The 19,643-nt window shown below is 37.1% G+C and overlaps 1 protein-coding gene across 1 annotated transcript; it reads left to right on the forward strand.

Annotated features, from left to right (window-relative positions):
* Window positions 1-3,326: 3,326 nt before the first annotated feature.
* On the forward strand, window positions 3,327-17,854 carry HMGN5 (high mobility group nucleosome binding domain 5). The gene is made up of 6 exons (XM_055120436.1): window positions 3,327-3,512; window positions 6,518-6,547; window positions 7,542-7,571; window positions 7,798-7,851; window positions 14,574-14,714; window positions 16,603-17,854. The coding sequence occupies exons 1-6, from the start codon at window positions 3,498-3,500 to the stop codon at window positions 17,188-17,190; spliced, it is 858 nt and encodes a 285-aa protein (XP_054976411.1). The 5' UTR covers window positions 3,327-3,497; the 3' UTR covers window positions 17,191-17,854.
* The last annotated feature ends 1,789 nt before the right edge of the window (window positions 17,855-19,643 follow it).

A 19,643-nucleotide genomic window follows, 5' to 3' on the forward strand; every position in this document is an offset into this window, starting at 1 on the left:
GGCTATATATGAGTTTACATATAAGAGGTCAAAGAGCTTATATATAACTAGGGTCTGAACAGTTTGGTAGATATTTAATATTTAATAGATAATATTTAATAAAGTAGAATGGATCTGCGATGAGAGCAATAATGCAGCAAAGCTGAAAGTAAAAGCATAACTTTTATTTTAAAAAATGAAAAGAAATAGACTACCTGGTTAATGGACATAGACAAGGACATAGATAAGGGTCAGAAATTAAAGAAATGTTTCACATTTAGTAATTATTCTTATGCATAGACAACTATACAATAAGATTAGATTAGAGTTACAACAGCTTAATCTGCAAGAAAGAAAACACTAAAAAATGCTGACAAACTTAGGAGGGATATTAGACTACACTTAAGTGCACATTTTGGCTTAGTCTCCAACCAAATTTTAACTCCTAAGGTTCCTCATAATCATTTGTTTCCATAATAGACACTGTTTCCTGAACAAGTATAATTTTTTCCTACCTCTTAATATCCTTAATTTCTTCAAGCAAATCGAAGATCAACAGGATGACAAGTGATACAAGTGAAGTGATACCTCTTAATTTCCTATAACAGATCATCTAAAGGTTCAGCACCAAGACAAACACTACTTCCCTAACAAAAGCTTTAAATGCTCTCAGACATAAAGAGTTATTCATTCCTGTTTTATTATTGAACTTAGATTGGATCACTCATAAGAGATTTTGCTGTGTGTGTAATTGATATTTCTGCCCTGTACATGGCCAGTGATAGTTCAATCCCTAGCAACACATATGGCCCTCCAGATACTCTTAGGAGTAATCTCTGAACACAGAGCCACAAGTAATCTCTGAGCACAGCCAGGTATAGTTTCAAATAGCCCCTTGAGAAAGCTAAATGTGAAAGAATTGTTAAATTAATATGTTTCAGTGTTGACACATTGTTTTTAAATTCTCTTCATGCTTCTCCTTGGCCTTATCAGGCAATTCTTATGTTGAACTATTTTTTCCTTAGATTCTAATTCAGGAAAAATGAAATTTCTGAACTATATCTAGGATCACCCAACAATTCTTTCCCTGTAAAAATAAAAGGAGACTTCTATAGTATTAGGTCCAAGCTGATAACTGTGAGCAAAAAAGCAATATAATTGCTTCTATCTATTTAAATCAGAATGCAACATGAAGTTAAAGGAGTAAGATTGAACTGCAAAGAGTATTATTATTCCTTGATCTATGATCTATTTGATTCTACACTGTAGGTGCAGAGGAAGCATGGAAAAATGAGAATGATAGGGTCTTTTGTTAGGCTGTATTTTAGTTTGAGCGGATAGCTTGGTATGCTACAGCAGGTACGAAAATTTAGTTTATATTTTTTCAGTGAGTTTTCAAGGTGTACTCAGCAGTTCCAAGGACCTTTTCTCCACAGTTTTTGGCTAACTGGGATGAACATTTCAGTGCAAGGGCCCAGGATGCTTGGGCCCTGTAGTGCCATGCAGGGACCACTTGGCCCATACCAGGGATAAACAGGAGCCTTTCTGGGCTACACCTAGCATACTCAGGCATGTGTGATAGCCAAAATCAGACCCAGAATGAATTTAGGTGCATAAATTCTAATCCCTGTACTATCTCCCAGACCCAAATAATTTTTGTGGGGAGGTATACCTGGAGATTCTTAGGGGTTACTCTGGCTCTGCATTCAGACATCACTCCTGGCAGTGTTCAGGGGGGGCATAGTTTTAAATGGATTACTCTTTTAATCCACATGAGTACAAATAAAATTCTTTTTTAAGGTGACCATTTAAAATAGTCCAGTTCCGGGGCTGGAGTGATAGTACAGTGGGTAGGGCGTTTGCCTTGCACGCGGCCAACCCGGGTTCAATTCCCAGCAACCCGTATGGTCCCCTGAGCACCGCCAGGGGTGATTCCTGAGTGTAGAGCCAGAAGTCAGCCCTGAGCATCGTCGGGTGTGACCCAAACCCCCCTCCCCCAAAAATAGTCAAGTTCCTAGTTTTATTATCCTTCCAGAGTGTGGGAGGAATTTTTTTTGTTTGAGGGGCATACCAGCAATGGTCAATTGTTATTCCTGACTCTGTACTCAGTAATTATTCCTGGCAGTTTGGAGGGGCATATGGGATGGTGGGGATTGAACCCAGGTCAGTCACTTGCAAGGCAAGTGCTGTATCTCTCCAGCTCTAAGATGTGGGGTTTTAAACCTAATTAGCTATTACAACTACCAAACAAAGCCTCGGATGGGATCCTTTGTATTATATGTAATTATACTGAAGTACCATATTCAGCCATCACAGCCCCATTTCAGTAAGAAGGTACCCCAAATATATTAGTAAACAAGGATATTTAATGAACTATTCAAAGCAGTTAAACGGAATGCAAAAGACCTACGATAAGTCAAATATTAAACTTTTAAACGTTTAAACTTGTAAACGTTTGAACTTTTAAACAGGCAAGATCCTACTCTACACCTGAATGACTCACTTCAATCACCTTGCCCCAGTCTCCTGAGTTTTTGTGACATACTTCAATTTTATGCCACAGATGCCTCAGTAACCACATCCTAATCCAAGCCGTGAGCCCTAAAACTTCGATATATGACGTATTTCTAAATAACTTAAAATGCTACGTTTGTGTTCGAAATCGCTGTTTCTTCTATTTACCTCCACGCAACACACTTCACATAGAATCCCATAGAATTCTTCATGAAGTTCCATAGAATTCTTAATTGCTCTCACCAAATAAGATGAGGGTGTTTCAGGAGCCCCTTCCATCAGGTACTTAGCTCTTCATGACGTTCTGTTTTGTTGCTAAACTAACACATTAGAAAACGCACCATCTTAGCACTCTCCCCTTTCCTAGACCACAATTCTGCTTTGGAAGGAGGTTCCCACACCAGAGAAACAGCTCCCATATTTTCTACTATACCAATGAATTCTCTCCTCCGTTCATTTCCATCCATCTGCCAAAGGTGGGCTGAAAACACCGGATCCTAGACTAAACCTTTTCTGAAATGCATTCCCCATACCCGACTCCCAAGCAGTAATAGCGTGGATTTGGAAACACTGTGAAGAAAGTAACTGCAGTGACTTCTACCTGTCGATACAAAACGAAAGGAAAAACCAAACAAGACAATTCTAGCTTTCTCCTGGGGTTTATGCTTGGGCACTTTGCCTCTAAATCAGTGTGCACCTCCACCCCACTAGCGGTCAGAGCAGGCTGCGTGCAAGCGCGGTGGACAGGACTGTGGGCCACTCCCTCTGGACCAATCAACTCCCCTTATTGGCCTGACACTCTGTCACTCCAGTCTGGCTCTCACTCCCGCTAACCATTCACGTCATTTGGTTGCGTCTTGGCATGTTTAATGTTGCCATTAACGCAAGTACAGGTCGAGCTGCAATTAGTTCATTGAAAACTCACTCGCTCTAGGTGCAGTCGGGCGGCAACGGCTTTCAGCATTTTACTGCAAATTGTTACGATCGCCTATAGAGCTGCAACAATGCCTAAGAGAAAGGTGAGTGAAAAGGGAAGGTAGAGAGGAGATTGGAGACAGAAATACATATTTCTTAATCGCAGTTTTTTTTAAAAAAATGTTCCTTCTTTCCTTCCTTTCTTTCCCTCTCTCTCTCCCTCCCCCTCCCCCTCTCGCTTTCTCCTGCTCGCTCGCTCTCCGTTCCTATTTAAATGAACATTTTGGCATCCGGTTCGATTTTGTGAAAGGCTGAATGGAAGTGGAGCAAAGGACAAAGAATGATCGGAGGAAGGTTGGCGATGGCCACACATGCAACTGGTAGCATACTTTGGGCTTGTTTTATCTGGGAGAAAGAATCGCCTGAGAGGTGTCTCCATGCTGAATTACAAACAGCCATAACTAGAGCTATGCTGTCGCTTCCTACCCCACCCCCTTCCTCCGCTTACCCCATTGGAGAAAACTTCTCCCCTTTGCACTTCCAGACACCACTTTCCTCAGCAGCCTCCGGCTTTTCTCCCGGAACCATCCCGTTGGAGGGAACGCAAACCGGCGCGTTCTTCCATATTTGCCTTTGTTCTTCCCGTTTTCTTTTTTCCATTTTTTTTCCCCCTTCCCTCCTCCACTTCTTGTCAGACCAGATGGCTATGCAGTGGTAATCCTGTGCCATTAGGCGGCGCAGACTTCAAACTGTCCCGGGGAAGGGATATTCACCAGTGTAATTAGCAACTTTGTGGCCGAGAGATCTGGCTTTCTTTGAGCTTTGGATTTAAAGGCGTAAACCAACTCTGTCAAACTACAGCTGGCGTGGGAGCGAGCATGCATTCGTTCACGTTAGCCGTGCAGAACTGCTCTAGATCATTCCCGGGCTACGGGGCAATCCTGGCAATCCTCCTTGCAGAATGTGGGGCTCCTCGCCGGGCACACACAAAAAATTCCCTCCGGCTGTTTGCTTTGGAGGTGGGGGGAGGGGACAGTCCCGCAGAAGTCGAACGCTGTTTGATTGTTGAATAAATGGTAAAACGTTGGCATGATGTCAGGCATTATGGTGGCTTTCATATTATTCTTTTCGTTCTAGGCTTTTCGTGAGGGGGACGGGGGAGGGTGGCGGGGGCAGGGCAAATCAAACCCGACCGTCCTCCGGGTTTATATACCTGGAGTTAACGCCCGTCCAGGGATCACGCTGGCATTGAACCCAAGTCAGCAGCGTGCAAAATCAGCGCCCTGTTCCCTGTACTCTTGCCGGCCCCGCTCTGATATTGTTCTTATACGCCTGTCTGCCTTCCCCTAGAATATAGGAGAGAGACCGACAATCTCCAGCGCGCTGAGGCTGAATGAAACGTTCAGTGGCTTGATAATTGTCAGGCTAAGAGGAGACGGAACGCAATGATTTCTAATCACCGTCGCCCTTCCTGAGATTCCACCCTGACTTTGCTAAGCTTGCGCAATGAGTCTTACTTATTTTACCTTACTGACAGCAACCTTGAAGCAGGTAGTGGCGGGAAGTTTTAAAATCGACTGACGAATCCTCCGAAAAACGCATTTACTTTGTAACAAAGAAGTCTCCCCAAAGCATTGTGGGGCTTGTAGTTTTGGTGTGTAGAACATGCCCGGAAGAAAAGTGAGTCAATAGAGGTCAGTTAAGTACAATTGCATATTAAACACAAGCCCAAACAGGGAAATTGCGTGAAGCTACTCCTTTGTTCTGTCTGCAACTCCCCCTTTGAAAAAAGATTTGATTCTAAGATTTTAATTCTAAAGTTATTTTGATTCTAAAAGTATAAAGGTATCTGGAGAGATAGTATAGGGGGTAAAGTCCTCGTCTTGCACATAGATGAACCCTGTTCAATCCCAGGCACAACAAATGATACCCTGAGCGCTACCTGGAGTCAACCCTGAGCGGAGAAAGAGGAGTAAGCACTGAGTACAATGGATTTGGCCCCCTAAAATAGCAAAAAGCAAAAAAAAAGGAGGAAGAACAAGGGGAGGGAGAGGAGGGAGAAGGAAAAGCAAAAGGAAGGAGAGCAAGAAAAAGGAGGAGGAGGAGGAAGGAAGAGAAGAAGGAGGAAGTGGAGAAAAAGTAAGAGAAAGAAAAGCAAGAAGGAGGAGGCAAAGGAAGAGGAAGAAGAAGAAGAGGGAGAGAAGGGAGAAGAAGTAGAAGGAAGAAGAGGAAAAGTAAGAGAAAGAAGAGCAAGGAGGAGGAGGAAAAGCAAGAGGAGAAAGAAAAGGAGGAGGAGGAAAAGCAAGAGGAAGAAGTGCAAGAAGAAGGAGGAGGAGGAGGAAAAGGAAGAGGAGGAAGAATAAGAAGGAGAAGAAGGAAGAGAAGGAGTTGGAGGTGGAGAAGGAGGAATAGGAGTAGGTGGAAAATGAAGAAGAAAAGGAAAAATATATATATGTTAAGGTTTGGGCTGGACCCATAGTACAGCGGGTATAGGGCACTTGCCTTACACAAGACTGACCCAGGTTTCATCCCTGGCACCCAGTATGGTCCCCCGAGCCCACCAGGAGTGATCTCTGAGCACAGAGCTAGGTTTAAGACTGGAACACTGTTGGGTATGTCCTGCATACAAACAAAAAAATTAGGTCTGTCTTTAGGAAATGTAATTTGCCCAAAAAGATACGGTTGACTTTTATAATTGTCTCAGGACGGTTATGTGCAGTTTTGTTTATTTTTTTTGTTTTGGGACCACACCTGGCTTTGCTCAGGACTTACTCCTGACTCTGCCCTCAGGGATTACTCCCAGCAGGTTCCTGTGCTAGTGACCATATGGAATACCAGTGATCTAACCTGAGTGAACTGCATGCAAGACAAATACCATACCCCCTGTACTATTGCTCAAGCCCCTCAGAAGTTTTTGTGTCATGACATAATTTTGCACATTACTAGACTGCAATACGTAGTGTACTACAACGGATTAACATGTGGCTACTAAAGTAGGAATCCAGGAAAATCTCATAAACAGTTGTGCTGCAACTGTAATTCATAGGCACAATTTTAAATTTTGTTGAAATCGATGACTATTTCTGTTTTTTTTTTCTCCTTTGTATAGGCTGCGGGTCAAGGTACTGTGAACCAGGAGGTAAGTTTCTGAAAAAACTCACTTTATAAAAAAGTTCATTTTTAAAACCTTGAGACTTATAAGCAGCTAAAACCTTAGATGCTGTTACCATATTTGTAATTATGAATAGCAATGTACTGTGTTATTGAACTTCTTAGTAATGAATATTGAAAACTCCAAACTTCTTGGAACTTAGGACCTTACTGTACTTTTGAAGATCTGGAGAGAGCCTCTTCCTTTTCAGCAAAATACTTGCTTTCTAAGTTTGCATGAGGGGCCTTTATTTTCATTTATGTATGTGCTCTTAGTTACTATACACCAATTAATTTAGCCTAGCAATTGAAGTTTTACTTTAAATAATTTTATCTTAATGGTATCACTGTCACTGTCACTGTCATTCCTTTGCTCATTGATTTGCTTGAGCGGGCACCAGTAACGTCTCCATTGTGAGACTTGTTGTTACTGTTTTTGGCATATCCAATATGCCACGGGTAGCTTGCCAGGCTCTGCCGTGCGGGTGAGATACTCTCGGTAGCTTGCTGGGATCTCTGAGAGGTATATGTATATGTATATGTATATATAGAGAGAGAGAGACATGTATATATAGACATATATATTACTCTCTATGATTTGTTCCTACTGTCTGAGCTCAATCAAATATTGTGTGGTAATTATGGAAAATGGGTAGAAAGTCTTGTAATGTGTTGCAAAGCAACCGCGCAGTCCGGAAAGCAGCCTGGTACATCGCGCGGTTGAGTAGTGGAGGTTGGCTGCCAGGGCTGGGTCCCTTGGGATAGGGAAGGTTCTCACCCGCCTCCCCTCTGGGGCGCTCTGAGTGAAAATTATCTTAATGGTATATATAGAGAAATATCAAAGCTTATAATTTTACAATTTTTCTAATAAAATTTAGTTTTTCTTTGATGACAATATTAGTGTATATAAATATTTTACATTATGAATGTTTATAGTTTGTGTATGTATAATTCTCAACCAATGATATATTTTTCACTTGTAGCCAAAGAGAAGATCTGCCAGACTATCTGCTGTAAGTAGTTATTCTAAAAAAGCTGTTCATGTATTATAAAATGTTACCTTTAAATAAAAGAATTGCAAAAACAGTACAATTATTTCATGCAAGATTAAACACTAGTGAAATGTTTTTCTTATTTTCACTTTAATTAAACTCATTTATTTTAATTAAGAAGTTTTATTTTATTGTTGGTGGTTTTTCTTCAACTATATTTTTTTCCACATACCACTTTCTTATACAGATGTCTGTGCCTGTTACACCTGAGTTGAAGCCCAAAAGAACATCAACTCCAAGGGTAAATATTTAATATGTAATCTTGAAAGAAAAATCGCGGTTCTTTAGAAATAATTGTTTGGAAAGCCATACATACAACTAACAATTTTGCTTTTAGTTAATAACATATTAAATTATATCATACAGAGCATGTTAGCATTTTTGTTTCTGTGTTTGTTTGTCCTCTTCTTCTTGGCATTTTCATAGGAAGAGACAAAAATTTTAGCTGGAGAGACGCATAAAAGATAGCATGCCAGAACCAGAAAGAGTACAGTAGGCCTAGCACATGGCCAACCCAGGTTTAATTCCCAGCACCCCATATGCACCCCTGAGTTACTTGATTCTTGAGCTAAGAACCAGGAGTAAACCCTGAGCACAGCCTGGTGTAGCCAAAGAAACCTTTTTTTAAATATACATTTCTTTGACATCATTTGGTCACAGTACCAATAAAGTCAGCAATCATTGGTTTGCTTTAAAATTTTTCTTTCTCTTCTAATTATTTTTATATAGAACAGAAATAATCTTTGTTGCTGATTTTGTATCCTGCCATTTTACTGTATATTGTTTTGAGGATTTGGGGATATTTTTGTTGAAGTCTTTATTATTTTCTATTTATATTATCATTGCATCTCCAAGTAGAGATAGTTTAATTCCTTTTCTTCTAATTTGAAACATTTAACTTCTTTCCCTCGCCTAACAGCTGTGGTTAGGACTTAGCATGCTATGTTTAATAATAGTGAGAATGGACATCCTGGCCTGAAGATATTATTTGAAATGGATATGTTTGATTTTATATAGGTTAGGTTTCTTTGCTCTGAAGTTATAGCTAAAGACATCAGAAATATAAATAACCTCACATTAGGTTTACTTCTCCCCTATATTGACTTTTGTGAAAATGTATGAATATAACATATTTAGACATTTAACTACTTGATAAATGGTTAAAAGTTTAAGGATTGCTTGAAATTTTTTAAGTAATATTGCACTATAGGTACCATATGTGCATCATTGAAAATCAATCTGTGTATACTACAATAAGTGTTCCACTGAAAGTGCAATTCTGTCTTTCACCATACATTTGACCCTTTGTCCCAACTTATCCACTCCTTCCCATTCCTCTGCTAACCACTAATTGATTAGGTGTCCAAAATTTTTTGATTTGTTTAGTTCAATTGTTGTTTCTTATAGATGGCATGTGAATAAAATCATAAAGTATTTGTCTTTCTTCATCTAGAGCATTTTATTAAGCATGATAGATAATTTTTAGTTATTTTATTTCAAAAAAAGGAATTAATTTTTATATTTGATGGTGTTCTCTTTTGTAGATAAATCTCTGTGGATGTACGTATATACATATATAGATAGATAGGTGTAAATACCACATCTTTATCCATACTTAGTAGACATTTATGTTGTCTCAAACTCTCAGCTGTTGTATTAATGTTGCAATGAACATGGGTGTGCATGTATCTCTTCAAATTTCATTTTTCAGGAGAACACCCAAATGTGGGATAACTAGATCATATGGTATTTATATTTTTAAACTCTTGAGAAATCTTTAGATAATGGCTATGTCAATTTATTTTTCTACCAGTAGTGTACAAAAATTCCCTTTTCATCTCATCCTCTCTAGTACTTATTTCAAATCATTAAAATAATAGCCACTATAATAGGTGTGAGGTGATAATTTCATTCTGCCTTATATTGCCCTAGTAGTGAGACATAAAAATCATTTTTGAGTATCTATTAACCAGCTGTATGTTGTCTTTGCAATGAAATCTATTCAGATCATCTGCCCATTTAAAAATTCTTTTGTATTTTGAAAGTGGAATTTTATAATAGAATTTTTTTGTTTTATTTTGGATATTAGCCCCTTGTCAAACATATAATGTACAGATATCATTCTCCCACTCTACAAGGTTTCTTTTTTGCTTGAATGAAAGTTTATTCTGCTGTACATAAGCTTTTCTTTTGTTTCTTTTGCTGTTCTAGTCAGTTATACAAATACATTTTTAAGACTGATGCCAAGGATTGTATTTGCTATGTTGTCTTCTATTTATATTACAGATTCAGTTCTTACATGCAATATTAAGTTATCCCATGTCTTTCATCTACTTTTAAATAATTTTAAGATTATTTAAAATAATTGTGTTGTATTATAATGTGGTTTCTATTCTTTTGCATATATAGTCTGGTTTTGCAACAATATTTATTGAAGACACCTTGCTTTCTCCATTGTAAGCTTCTAAATCCTTTATCATGAACTTTCTATATATCTGGGATTTTGCTTCAGGGTTTCCATTTGTGTTCCAGTGATTTGTGTTAATGTATTCTATTCCATTGCCAAGCTGTTTTAGTTACTACCAATCTAGTATAGTTTGAATTGAGGAGTATGATATCTAGTTTTTGAAAAGTTAGGGGGCCACATCCAGTAATGTTCAGAGCTTAAACCTGGTTTTGTGCTCATGGATCATGCCTGGAAGGTTTCAGGAACCATTTGGCAGCCAGGAGATTTAAGCTATCATTGCAACCACTAATATCTACATTTTTTGTTCATTTTTCTCAGGAGTGATTTTGCTGCTAAGAGGTTCTTGTGATTCAATTAAACGTGATGATTTTGTTCTATGTCTTTAAAGAATTATTTTTGGGGCTGGAGTGTTAGTAGGGTAGGGTGTTTGCCATGCATGCATGCAGCTGATCAGGGTTCAGTCCCCAGCATCCCATCCAGAAGCAATGCCAGGAATAATTCTTAAGTGGATAGCCAGGAGTAACCCCTGAGCATTGCCAGGTATAACCCAAAACCAAAACAAAACAAGAATTATGTTGGGATTCTGATAGGGATTTCACTGAATCTTTATCCTGTTTTAGATAATATGATCATTTTAGTCATTTTAATTTTTCCCAAAAATGAACATAAGAAATTTTTGCACATCTGTATCTTCAAATTATTTCAACAGTGTCTTATACTATTCCAGATACATATTTTCCCATTGTTTTGGTTAAATTTCTTACAATGTATTTAAATTTTAATGTAAATCTAAATGAAATTATTTTCCTGAATTTTTTCTGCTACTTTATTTTTTTGGAGATCTCAGCCACAGGATCTCAGATCTCCAAGCCTGCTTGGATAGGGACTGGGCCTCCTCCACCCAAGTCCTTAGTCTTCCTATAGCTTGGCAGCCACACCCACAAACCGTAGCTATGTAATCTCATCAATGGCCAAGATCCAGAGACTATAAAGCAAAGCTCCCAGAAGAGAGCAATGCAGAATCTTTGCACAGCAGAGCCTGGGAAACTACCCATGGCATATTTGGTATACCAAAATCAGTAATAATAATGGGCCTCATTCCCCTGACCTGAACGTGACAGGGACGAATGAGATGTTACTGGCGCCCGCTTGAGCAAATCAATGAGCAATGGGACAACAGTGATACAGTGATACTTTATTTTTTATTGTCACTGTCACTGTCATCCCATTGCTCATCGATTTGCTTGAGTGGGCACCAGTAATATCTCCATTGTGAGACTTGTTGTTACTGTTTTTGGCATATTGAATACACCACGGGTAGCTTGCCAGGCTCTGCCGTGCAGGTGGGATACTCTCGGTAGCTTGCCGGGCTCTCCGAGAGGGGTGGAGGAATCAAACTCGGGTCGGCCTCCTGCAAGGCGAATGCCCTACCCGCTGCGCTATTTTAACAGAAATTAAATAAATTCTTAGCCTATTATTTAATAATATTTATTGTATGTAATAGTATTTTCTTGACTTTGGGGTTTTTGTGTATATACATTTTCTGCAATAGTGAATATTTACCTCTTCCTTTTCAACATGGGTTTTTATACCCTTTGTTTATTTGCTCTTCTGATGACTTCTAATAATGTATTCAATAGCAATAGTAACAGGAGACATTCGTGTCTTATTTTTTGTTGGTACAGAAAATCTTTTAGGTTTTTGACATTGAGGATGATGGCTGCCTGTGGAATAATATTGTTGGTTTTTATTATGTTAGGTAAATTACATCTATACCTATTTTTGAGGGATTTATCATAAAGGGATGTATAATTTTCCTCATATGACTTTTATCCTTCCTTTAATTAATGTTCTCATGTAGATCATCCTTAAAGATCACATGAATTCTTTTTCCCCCTTTTTTAAATACACCTGACAGTGCACAGCGATTACACCTGGTACTAGTGGCAGTGCTTGGAGACCATGTGCAGTGCTGAGGATCAGACTCAGTTCAGCCATGTGCAAAGCATGTGCCTTATCACTGTACTATCTCTTCAGCCCCAAGATAACTTTAATTCTTAAAATAATAAAGGTTAAAGATAGAGGACTATTAGAGGTCCTCTAATCTCATAATTTTGTGGATGAAGAGACTGTAAATTAAAGTCACTCATAAAGTTCTTTGAAACACAGTGACATAAAGTTCTTTGGAATGTTAGATTAAAAGATATTTTAATACTAGAGCAAATGAAGTTTTTGTAATAATGATAAACAATAATAGTTAATGACAACAAAGAAAAACTTTCTTCACTGTTTTCCATGTTAAGATTTCCATGTTAAAGTTTCATTCCAAAAAATTATCTACTTAATTCCAATTCCAGTACCACTGTCAACTTTAACCCCAGGTTCCTTCCTACCACGCAGCCTACCCCCTTAATAGGGCCATACTTAACTTTGGTTCTTGTAATTTGGGTCTCCTGCTTACAGTGCTGCTCACTCTGTGATGTGTGTGTGTGTGTGTGTGTGTGTAGCACACCTCTACAGTACTGATGTGCCCAAGGCCCTTGCCCTCTGATCCAGTTATATTCCACCCAATCTTCCTATTTTTCCTTTGAATATTCCCCCGTCCCCATTTATATAATCTAAGGTACAGAGTAACCTAGTTATCTTCTATTTGATGCCTTGTATTCCCTTGTCCTGTTATTCTATATACCACAGACAAGGGAAATTATCTAATATTTTTTTCCTTTGACTAACTTCCCTTAACCTGTTACCCTCCAGTTCCATCTAAATTGCAGAAAATTGCATAATTTCATTATTCCTTGCAGCTGCATAATATTCCATTGTGTATATCTACTACACCTTCATTATCCTCTCTTCTGTCGTTGGACACTTGGGTTGATTCTATAGCCTAGCTATTGTGCTAAGTATTGTGATGAATAATGGCTTGCATATGTCCTTGAGAAAGAATGTTTTTGTGTCCTGGGGGTTGATAGCAAGAAGTAGAATTGCTGGGTCATATGAAGTTCTAGTCTTTTCTGAAAAATTTTAATGCTATCATCCATAGAAAATGAACCAGACTACGTTCCCACCAGCAGTGGATGAGTGTCCCTTTTTCAACATCCCCACTAACACAGATTGTTTCCAGTTTTCTTGATAATTTTCCATATATTTTTGGCATTTTGGGTCACACCCAGCTATGCTCAGCAGTGCTCAGGAATTACTCCTGGCTCTGCACTCAGGAATCACTCCTGGCGGTGCTCGAGGGACTATATAGGATGCATGGATCGAACCCCGGGTTGACCACGTGCAGGGCAAATGTCGTACCCGCTGTTCTATCACTCCAGCCCCATGTTCCATTCTTCTCATGTGAAGTGCTATCTCATTGTCATCTTGATTTGGATTTCCCTGATGATATGGGATGATGAGCTCTTCTTCATGTGCCTATTGGCCAGCTCTCTTCTTCAGAGAAGGGTCTGTTCATTTTCTCTCCCAGTTTTTACTATAGTTTTAAAAATAAGATAACAGTTATAGAATAGAACATATACTATATAATCACGGACGTTAAAAAAACTTAACCTATTTAGGTATTAATATCTCATGTTGGTAATAGATAAAAATGTGTCTAGTATTATTTTATAGTTTTTAGAGAATTTTATACTTTTTAATTTGTTTTTAATAACATTTCTATGAGGTACATATAATATATATCTTTTAGTCATATAAAATAAACTAGCTCAGAGAGTTGTGATTGTACTCAAGATCTCATCAATTAAGTATGAGATCCAGACTACAAACACAGATTTTCTTGTCCCTTTGAATGCTCTTTCAAAGAACTTTCTTGAGATAGCACTCACAATTTATGCCATTACAGCGCTGTATTAAATTGCTTATGTTTGGAGGAGATCTTTGTTAAATATATATCTAGACTGGTTTTTTTCAGTAACATAGCATTTCTCTTAATCATTGCCAAAAAGGACTTGCAATCAACAAAATCTTGCTGTTAATTATTAGATATGACAGAAATAAATTGCCCTCCCCAGTCAAGGAAAGTTCATTTATTAAAGTGTAACTTGCTTGCAATTCGCCCTGATTAGCCACTGATCTTCATTTTAACTTGTTGCTTCTCACCTAAAAGTTATATTATTTATATAAGAAGAACATATCCTTTTTAGTGCTGCTTCAGTTATGATGAAAACCAGTGTCATTATTTGTAGACAACAACTGAATACATGTATTTTAAAACAAATTATTACGAGTATTTGTAAATAACATGAGCCATTTAATCAACACAGCACTTGAATTGTATATACTAGGTCCTCAAATAACATGTTTAAACAATGTTGTTTTGTTATAGTATTAAGGAAAAATTCCTGCTTGACATTGAAATATTCAACGTTATTAAAAGATCTGTATTCAATACACATAATTTGCTTAAAATTGCAAGTTTCTGGGAGCCTAATGATGAAGTTAAGTGAAAAAATACTATATTTATTTGTACTTTTTGTTTTACTGGACAGAAAATGAAGACAAAAAGTGACACGATGGAAGAAAACAGAGATGCAACTGCCAAACCAATAGCAGAAACAAAACAAGAAGAAATTATAAGAGAAGAATACAACAGTGAAAATGCTGAAAATGGGGAAAGCAAAATTATAGAGGTATCTAAATATATTATAGTTTTTTAACTTGAACCTTTACTAATAGGCACAGCTGACCAAAATGCTCTGTTTGTCTGTTTGACTTTAAATTTAAAAAGTTGACAATTAGTTTTGTTTTATAGTATCTTAGTCTGTTTCTTCTATTTTAACAAACTACTATAAATTAGGTAGCTCATAAATAATGGACACTTATTTATATCAGTTCTGGAAACTAAGAATGTCTAGAGAGTGGTTCCATCATTTTTGGTTTATACTGAGGATCTGATTTATATTTTAATAGCAAGTAGACTTACTTTTCTGTCCTCACATGATAGAAGGAATGAGAACTGCTCTAAGACCTCTTTTTGATTTTAAATAATTTTCAATAGACATAGCATTGCTTTACAGCAGTATAAATGCTTATATATTTTAGGAGTACAATGTTACCATGGTCTGTATCAAAGTACAAGTATTCCTCCACCTCTGTCCATAAGACCCTCTGTATCAGCTCCCCGACATTGGTATTCCCACTACCATCATAAAAGTTTAAGGGTCTCTTTTGCTTATGTTCTCTTGCTTTGTTATTTTTTAATGCCCCTTATGAGTGAGAACTGAAATTATTTGTCTTTTTCTTTGGAACGTATTTCACTTAGCATGATGCCTCTGGTTTCATTCCTGTAATAACAAAAGGAAAGACTTCATCTTTTCTTATAGCTGATTTCTATTTCCTTATGAATCTATATTCCCTCATGTTTCCACGTACCTGTTGTTAAACACTAGGGTGTTTCCATATCTTCATGAGTGTAAATAGCACTGCAATACATTTGAATATGTATGTATCATATTTAATTTGTGTTTCATTTTCTTTAAAGAAATACCAAGGAATAAAATTACTCAATTTTATTGTACATTCAGCTTTAATATTTTGAGTTTTCAATAGAGGCTTGACAAGTTCATATTTGCAACAGTTACCAAGGTTCCATTTTTCCACTTAATCACTGAAGTTGTTTACAGCCTTTATTATTTAAACTATTATCACTGGCATGTGATAATGTCTCATTGACATTTTGCTTTGCAATTCCTTGGTATGACAACAACAACAAAACCCCCTGGGATCAGAGAAAATGGTATGGCAAGCAGACCCTTCATCTGTCAGACACTCTGCCCCTACATATATTGGGAGTTAGGTTTAGTTCTACCAATTTTGGGAACAAAAATTCAGTATAAAACATATGATATAATAGTATCTAAGGCAAAAGCAAAATTAACTTAAAACATAGAAAATTTACAGGTATATGTGGTGAGAGCTGTGAGGTAGAAGTATTATTGTTGTTCCTCTGATAACAACAAATCTGTCCTCTTCATTAAACAGTTTTTGTTTCACTTAGAGTGGATAATACAGTATTTATCACAAAAAAATTGTTTCCATCAGTACAAGTACTAATCCTAAATGCTTTGTGCTAAATGAATTAAGTCAAGTAACTCTACAAAGAAAAGTTAAATATCACCATCAATGAAACAGAATCTATTGTATTTTCAAGGAATGTATTTTGTTTATGTCATCCTTCTAATTAAAAATTGCTGAAAGAGGATAAATGTGTCTTCTTTTCGGCATTTACTTTGTTTCTTCATATTTACAATGGAACTTGTTTATATGATTTAGCTTTCCAGAATTATTCTTCCAAATACATATATGCATATCTTTGTAGGATGATACTTTTATTAATATCACTTCTTAGAATATCTTTCTCATTAGGTGGTTATTCAGAAGATCTTTCTGCAGAAAAATCACTTTCTTTTAAATCTAGAATAATAATTCCACAAATAGATATAATTATGACCAAATATTTATGGAAAATAGTATTAAACATACAAATACAATGCATGTGACTTTTCTTTGTGTATATAGGCCCCTACTTCTGAAATTGAGGACAGAAAGGAGGAAACCACTGAAAATATTGAAAAGGGAGGAGAAAAGGAAGAAGTAGTGGTTGTAGAAGAAAAAGAAAATGAAAAAGAAGATCAGAAAGTAATTGGAGAACATCAAAACAAGGAAAAAGAGAAAGGAGAAGATGGGAAAGAAGACAGTGGTGAAAAAAGGAAAGAAGATGGAAAATATGAAGATGAAAAAGAGAAAGAAGAAGTAGAAGCTGAAGTAGACAAAGAAGAGAAAGGAATTGAAAAGGAGGATGAAGATGGGAAATATAAAGAAGATAGTGAAGAAGATAAAAAAGAGATAGGAAATATAAAGCAGGAGGATGACAGAATAATGGAAGGAGATATAAAGGGCAATGAAGATGGAATAGAAGGGGAAGATAAAAAAGAGGACAAAGATCCAAAAGAGGAAGAATATGTAAAAGAAGAACATAGAATAGGAGATGGGCAAGACGAAGGAAATGAAAAGAAATATGAAAACATAGCTGAAGCTAGAAAAGATGTCAAAGAAGAAGTCAATAATGAAGATGAAAAACAAGAGCAGTCTCAGAGTATTGTTTAATGGCTCCCTATATAGTTACATAATTTGGTAATATGTACCTTCATGTCGTAATGTTAATAAAGATGAATATTTTTATCAAATATTTTATAAAACAGCTTTTCTTTAACACCAATTTTATTTCAGAATATCAATTCTTTAGAAACTTTATGATTATCATAATGTAATATATAGAAAATATACTTTCAACTTTGTCAGTGAATTCCATTTGGTATAAGTTTTGTGCTAAGTCTTTGGATTTTAATTTGAATTCTGTATGTGATAATTTCACAAAATGAAGAGATCTCAAAAGAAAATTTCCTACAACATTCTATGGTTCTGTATGTTGCTTTTATAAAGAAGGTGAATTATTTTCATGTAATGCTAAAGGTTAGAATTATCTTTACCAAATATAACTTCATTGTAGCTGGGAAATTTTAAATTTTAACTCCAATTTCAAAAGAAATACAAATGTTTACTTCCAAGTGGCAATTTTTATTATATGTGTATCCATAAAAATGTTACTACTTTTACTGGCTTTATCTTAATAAAAAAGACTCTTTCAAAAATCTTTGTAGATTGTTATATCTCCAAATATGTAGTTAATGAAATATCAATATTTTGTTGTTTCTTTGTGATACAGTACCACTAAAATAGTTTGTATTGAAATAAATTTGACACAGAAAAATTCATCATTTTAACCATTTCAAAGTGTACAATTCATTTTTTTCCTATATGTTCAAACAACCATATACACAACAATAACTACTATATAATTCCAGATAGAATATGTTTATCACCCAAAAAAGAAACAAAGTACTGGCTAAAATCTCTCTCATCGCAGTCCCACTCAACAGTCCATAGCAAACACTAATCTACTTTTTATGAATTTGCATGTTCTAGCTATTTCATATAAACATTTTACATGATTCTTGGTCCTTTGTGTGTGACTCCTTTTTTTCTCTTTTTGGGTCATACCCGACGATGCACAGGGGTTACTCTTGGCTCTGCACTCAGGAATCACTCGTGGCGGTGCTCAGAGGACCGATGGTGGGAATCGAACCCAGGCCAGCTGTGTGCAAGGCCCTACCCACTGTGCTATCGCTCCAGCCCCTGTGTGACTCCTTTTATTACATATAATATTTTTTTCAATTTTTAACTTTCACAGTCTGTTTGCACTTGGGGCGCTCCAGATGGGATGGGTGAGAGCCCTCCCCACTCCAAGGAACCCAACCCAGGCAGCCGACCTCCACTACCCAACCGTTGTCATGCTCCAGGCTGCTTTATAAGACACTTCCTACCCATTTTTCATAATTATCAGACCATATTTGATGGAGCTCAGACAGTAGGCAACAAATCATAAAGAGTAATTTATATATATATGTATACTTTATATATATAAAGTAATTTATATATATACTGTTATATAAAGAGTATATGTATAATAATTTATATATATGTATGTATATATATGTATATATATATATATATATATATATATATATATATATATACTCAGAAAGCCCGGCAAGGTCCCGAGAGTATCCCTCCTGCAAGAGCAGAGCTTGGCAAGCTACCCGTGGTGTATTCGATATGACAAAAATAGTAACGATAGGTCTCATTTCCCTGACCCTGAAAGAACCTTCAATATTTGGGAAAGACAAGTAAAGAAAAGCTGCCAAAATCTCAGGACTAGGAGGAATAGAGATGTTACTGGTGCCCACGCAAGTAAATTGACGCACAACGCGATGACAGTGATACAGTGATACCTTTCACATTTTTTTTTTTAGGTTTACCCATGCTGTATTATGTATCAGTACTTCATTCTCTTTTTGGATAAGTAGTATATTACATTTACATAACACTGCTGATCCAAATTTTATTTGTTTCTAGATTTTGTGAGACTTTGACATCAGCCTGAAATTATTGCTAAAATATTTTAGCTATGATCTCTATAGGGGAAGTTATGGCAAGTGCTAGAATATTGTCAGGAAAAAAATTATACCAGACAAAAGGAAAATATTGGTTTTAATAAAGTCCCACTGACATAAGAAGGGATAAGAGGTTATAGAATTATAGTATACTGTGGATCGTTATATAGTATACACAGAGAGCGCTCCAGGTCGCTTTCCACACGCTCAGGCCAAGCCTCAAGCATGTCTCACAAAACCCAGGTAATGCAGAACTTTGAGATCTTGGACTCTGGGCTCAATGAGACCTGGGAGCAGAGATCCTCTGCCTGCTTCCCCCTGTCTCTGGCCACCCAGGGGTTACACCCATAAGCCATCTCCTGCCAGCGCCAGATAATCTCATCAGCTACCCTCCAGAACTCACGGCTGCTTCTCCCAGAAGGGAGCATAAATTGAGGCTCCCATAATCATGCCACTGGACTCAGCACCACAGAGTGTTTCCACTCGGGGCGCCCCAGAGGGGGCGGGTAAGAGCCCTCCCTGCCCCAAGGGAGCCAGCCCTAGTAG

The sequence above is a fragment of the Sorex araneus genome, chromosome X (assembly GCF_027595985.1).
Source record: "Sorex araneus isolate mSorAra2 chromosome X, mSorAra2.pri, whole genome shotgun sequence".
Taxonomy (NCBI): domain Eukaryota; kingdom Metazoa; phylum Chordata; class Mammalia; order Eulipotyphla; family Soricidae; genus Sorex; species Sorex araneus.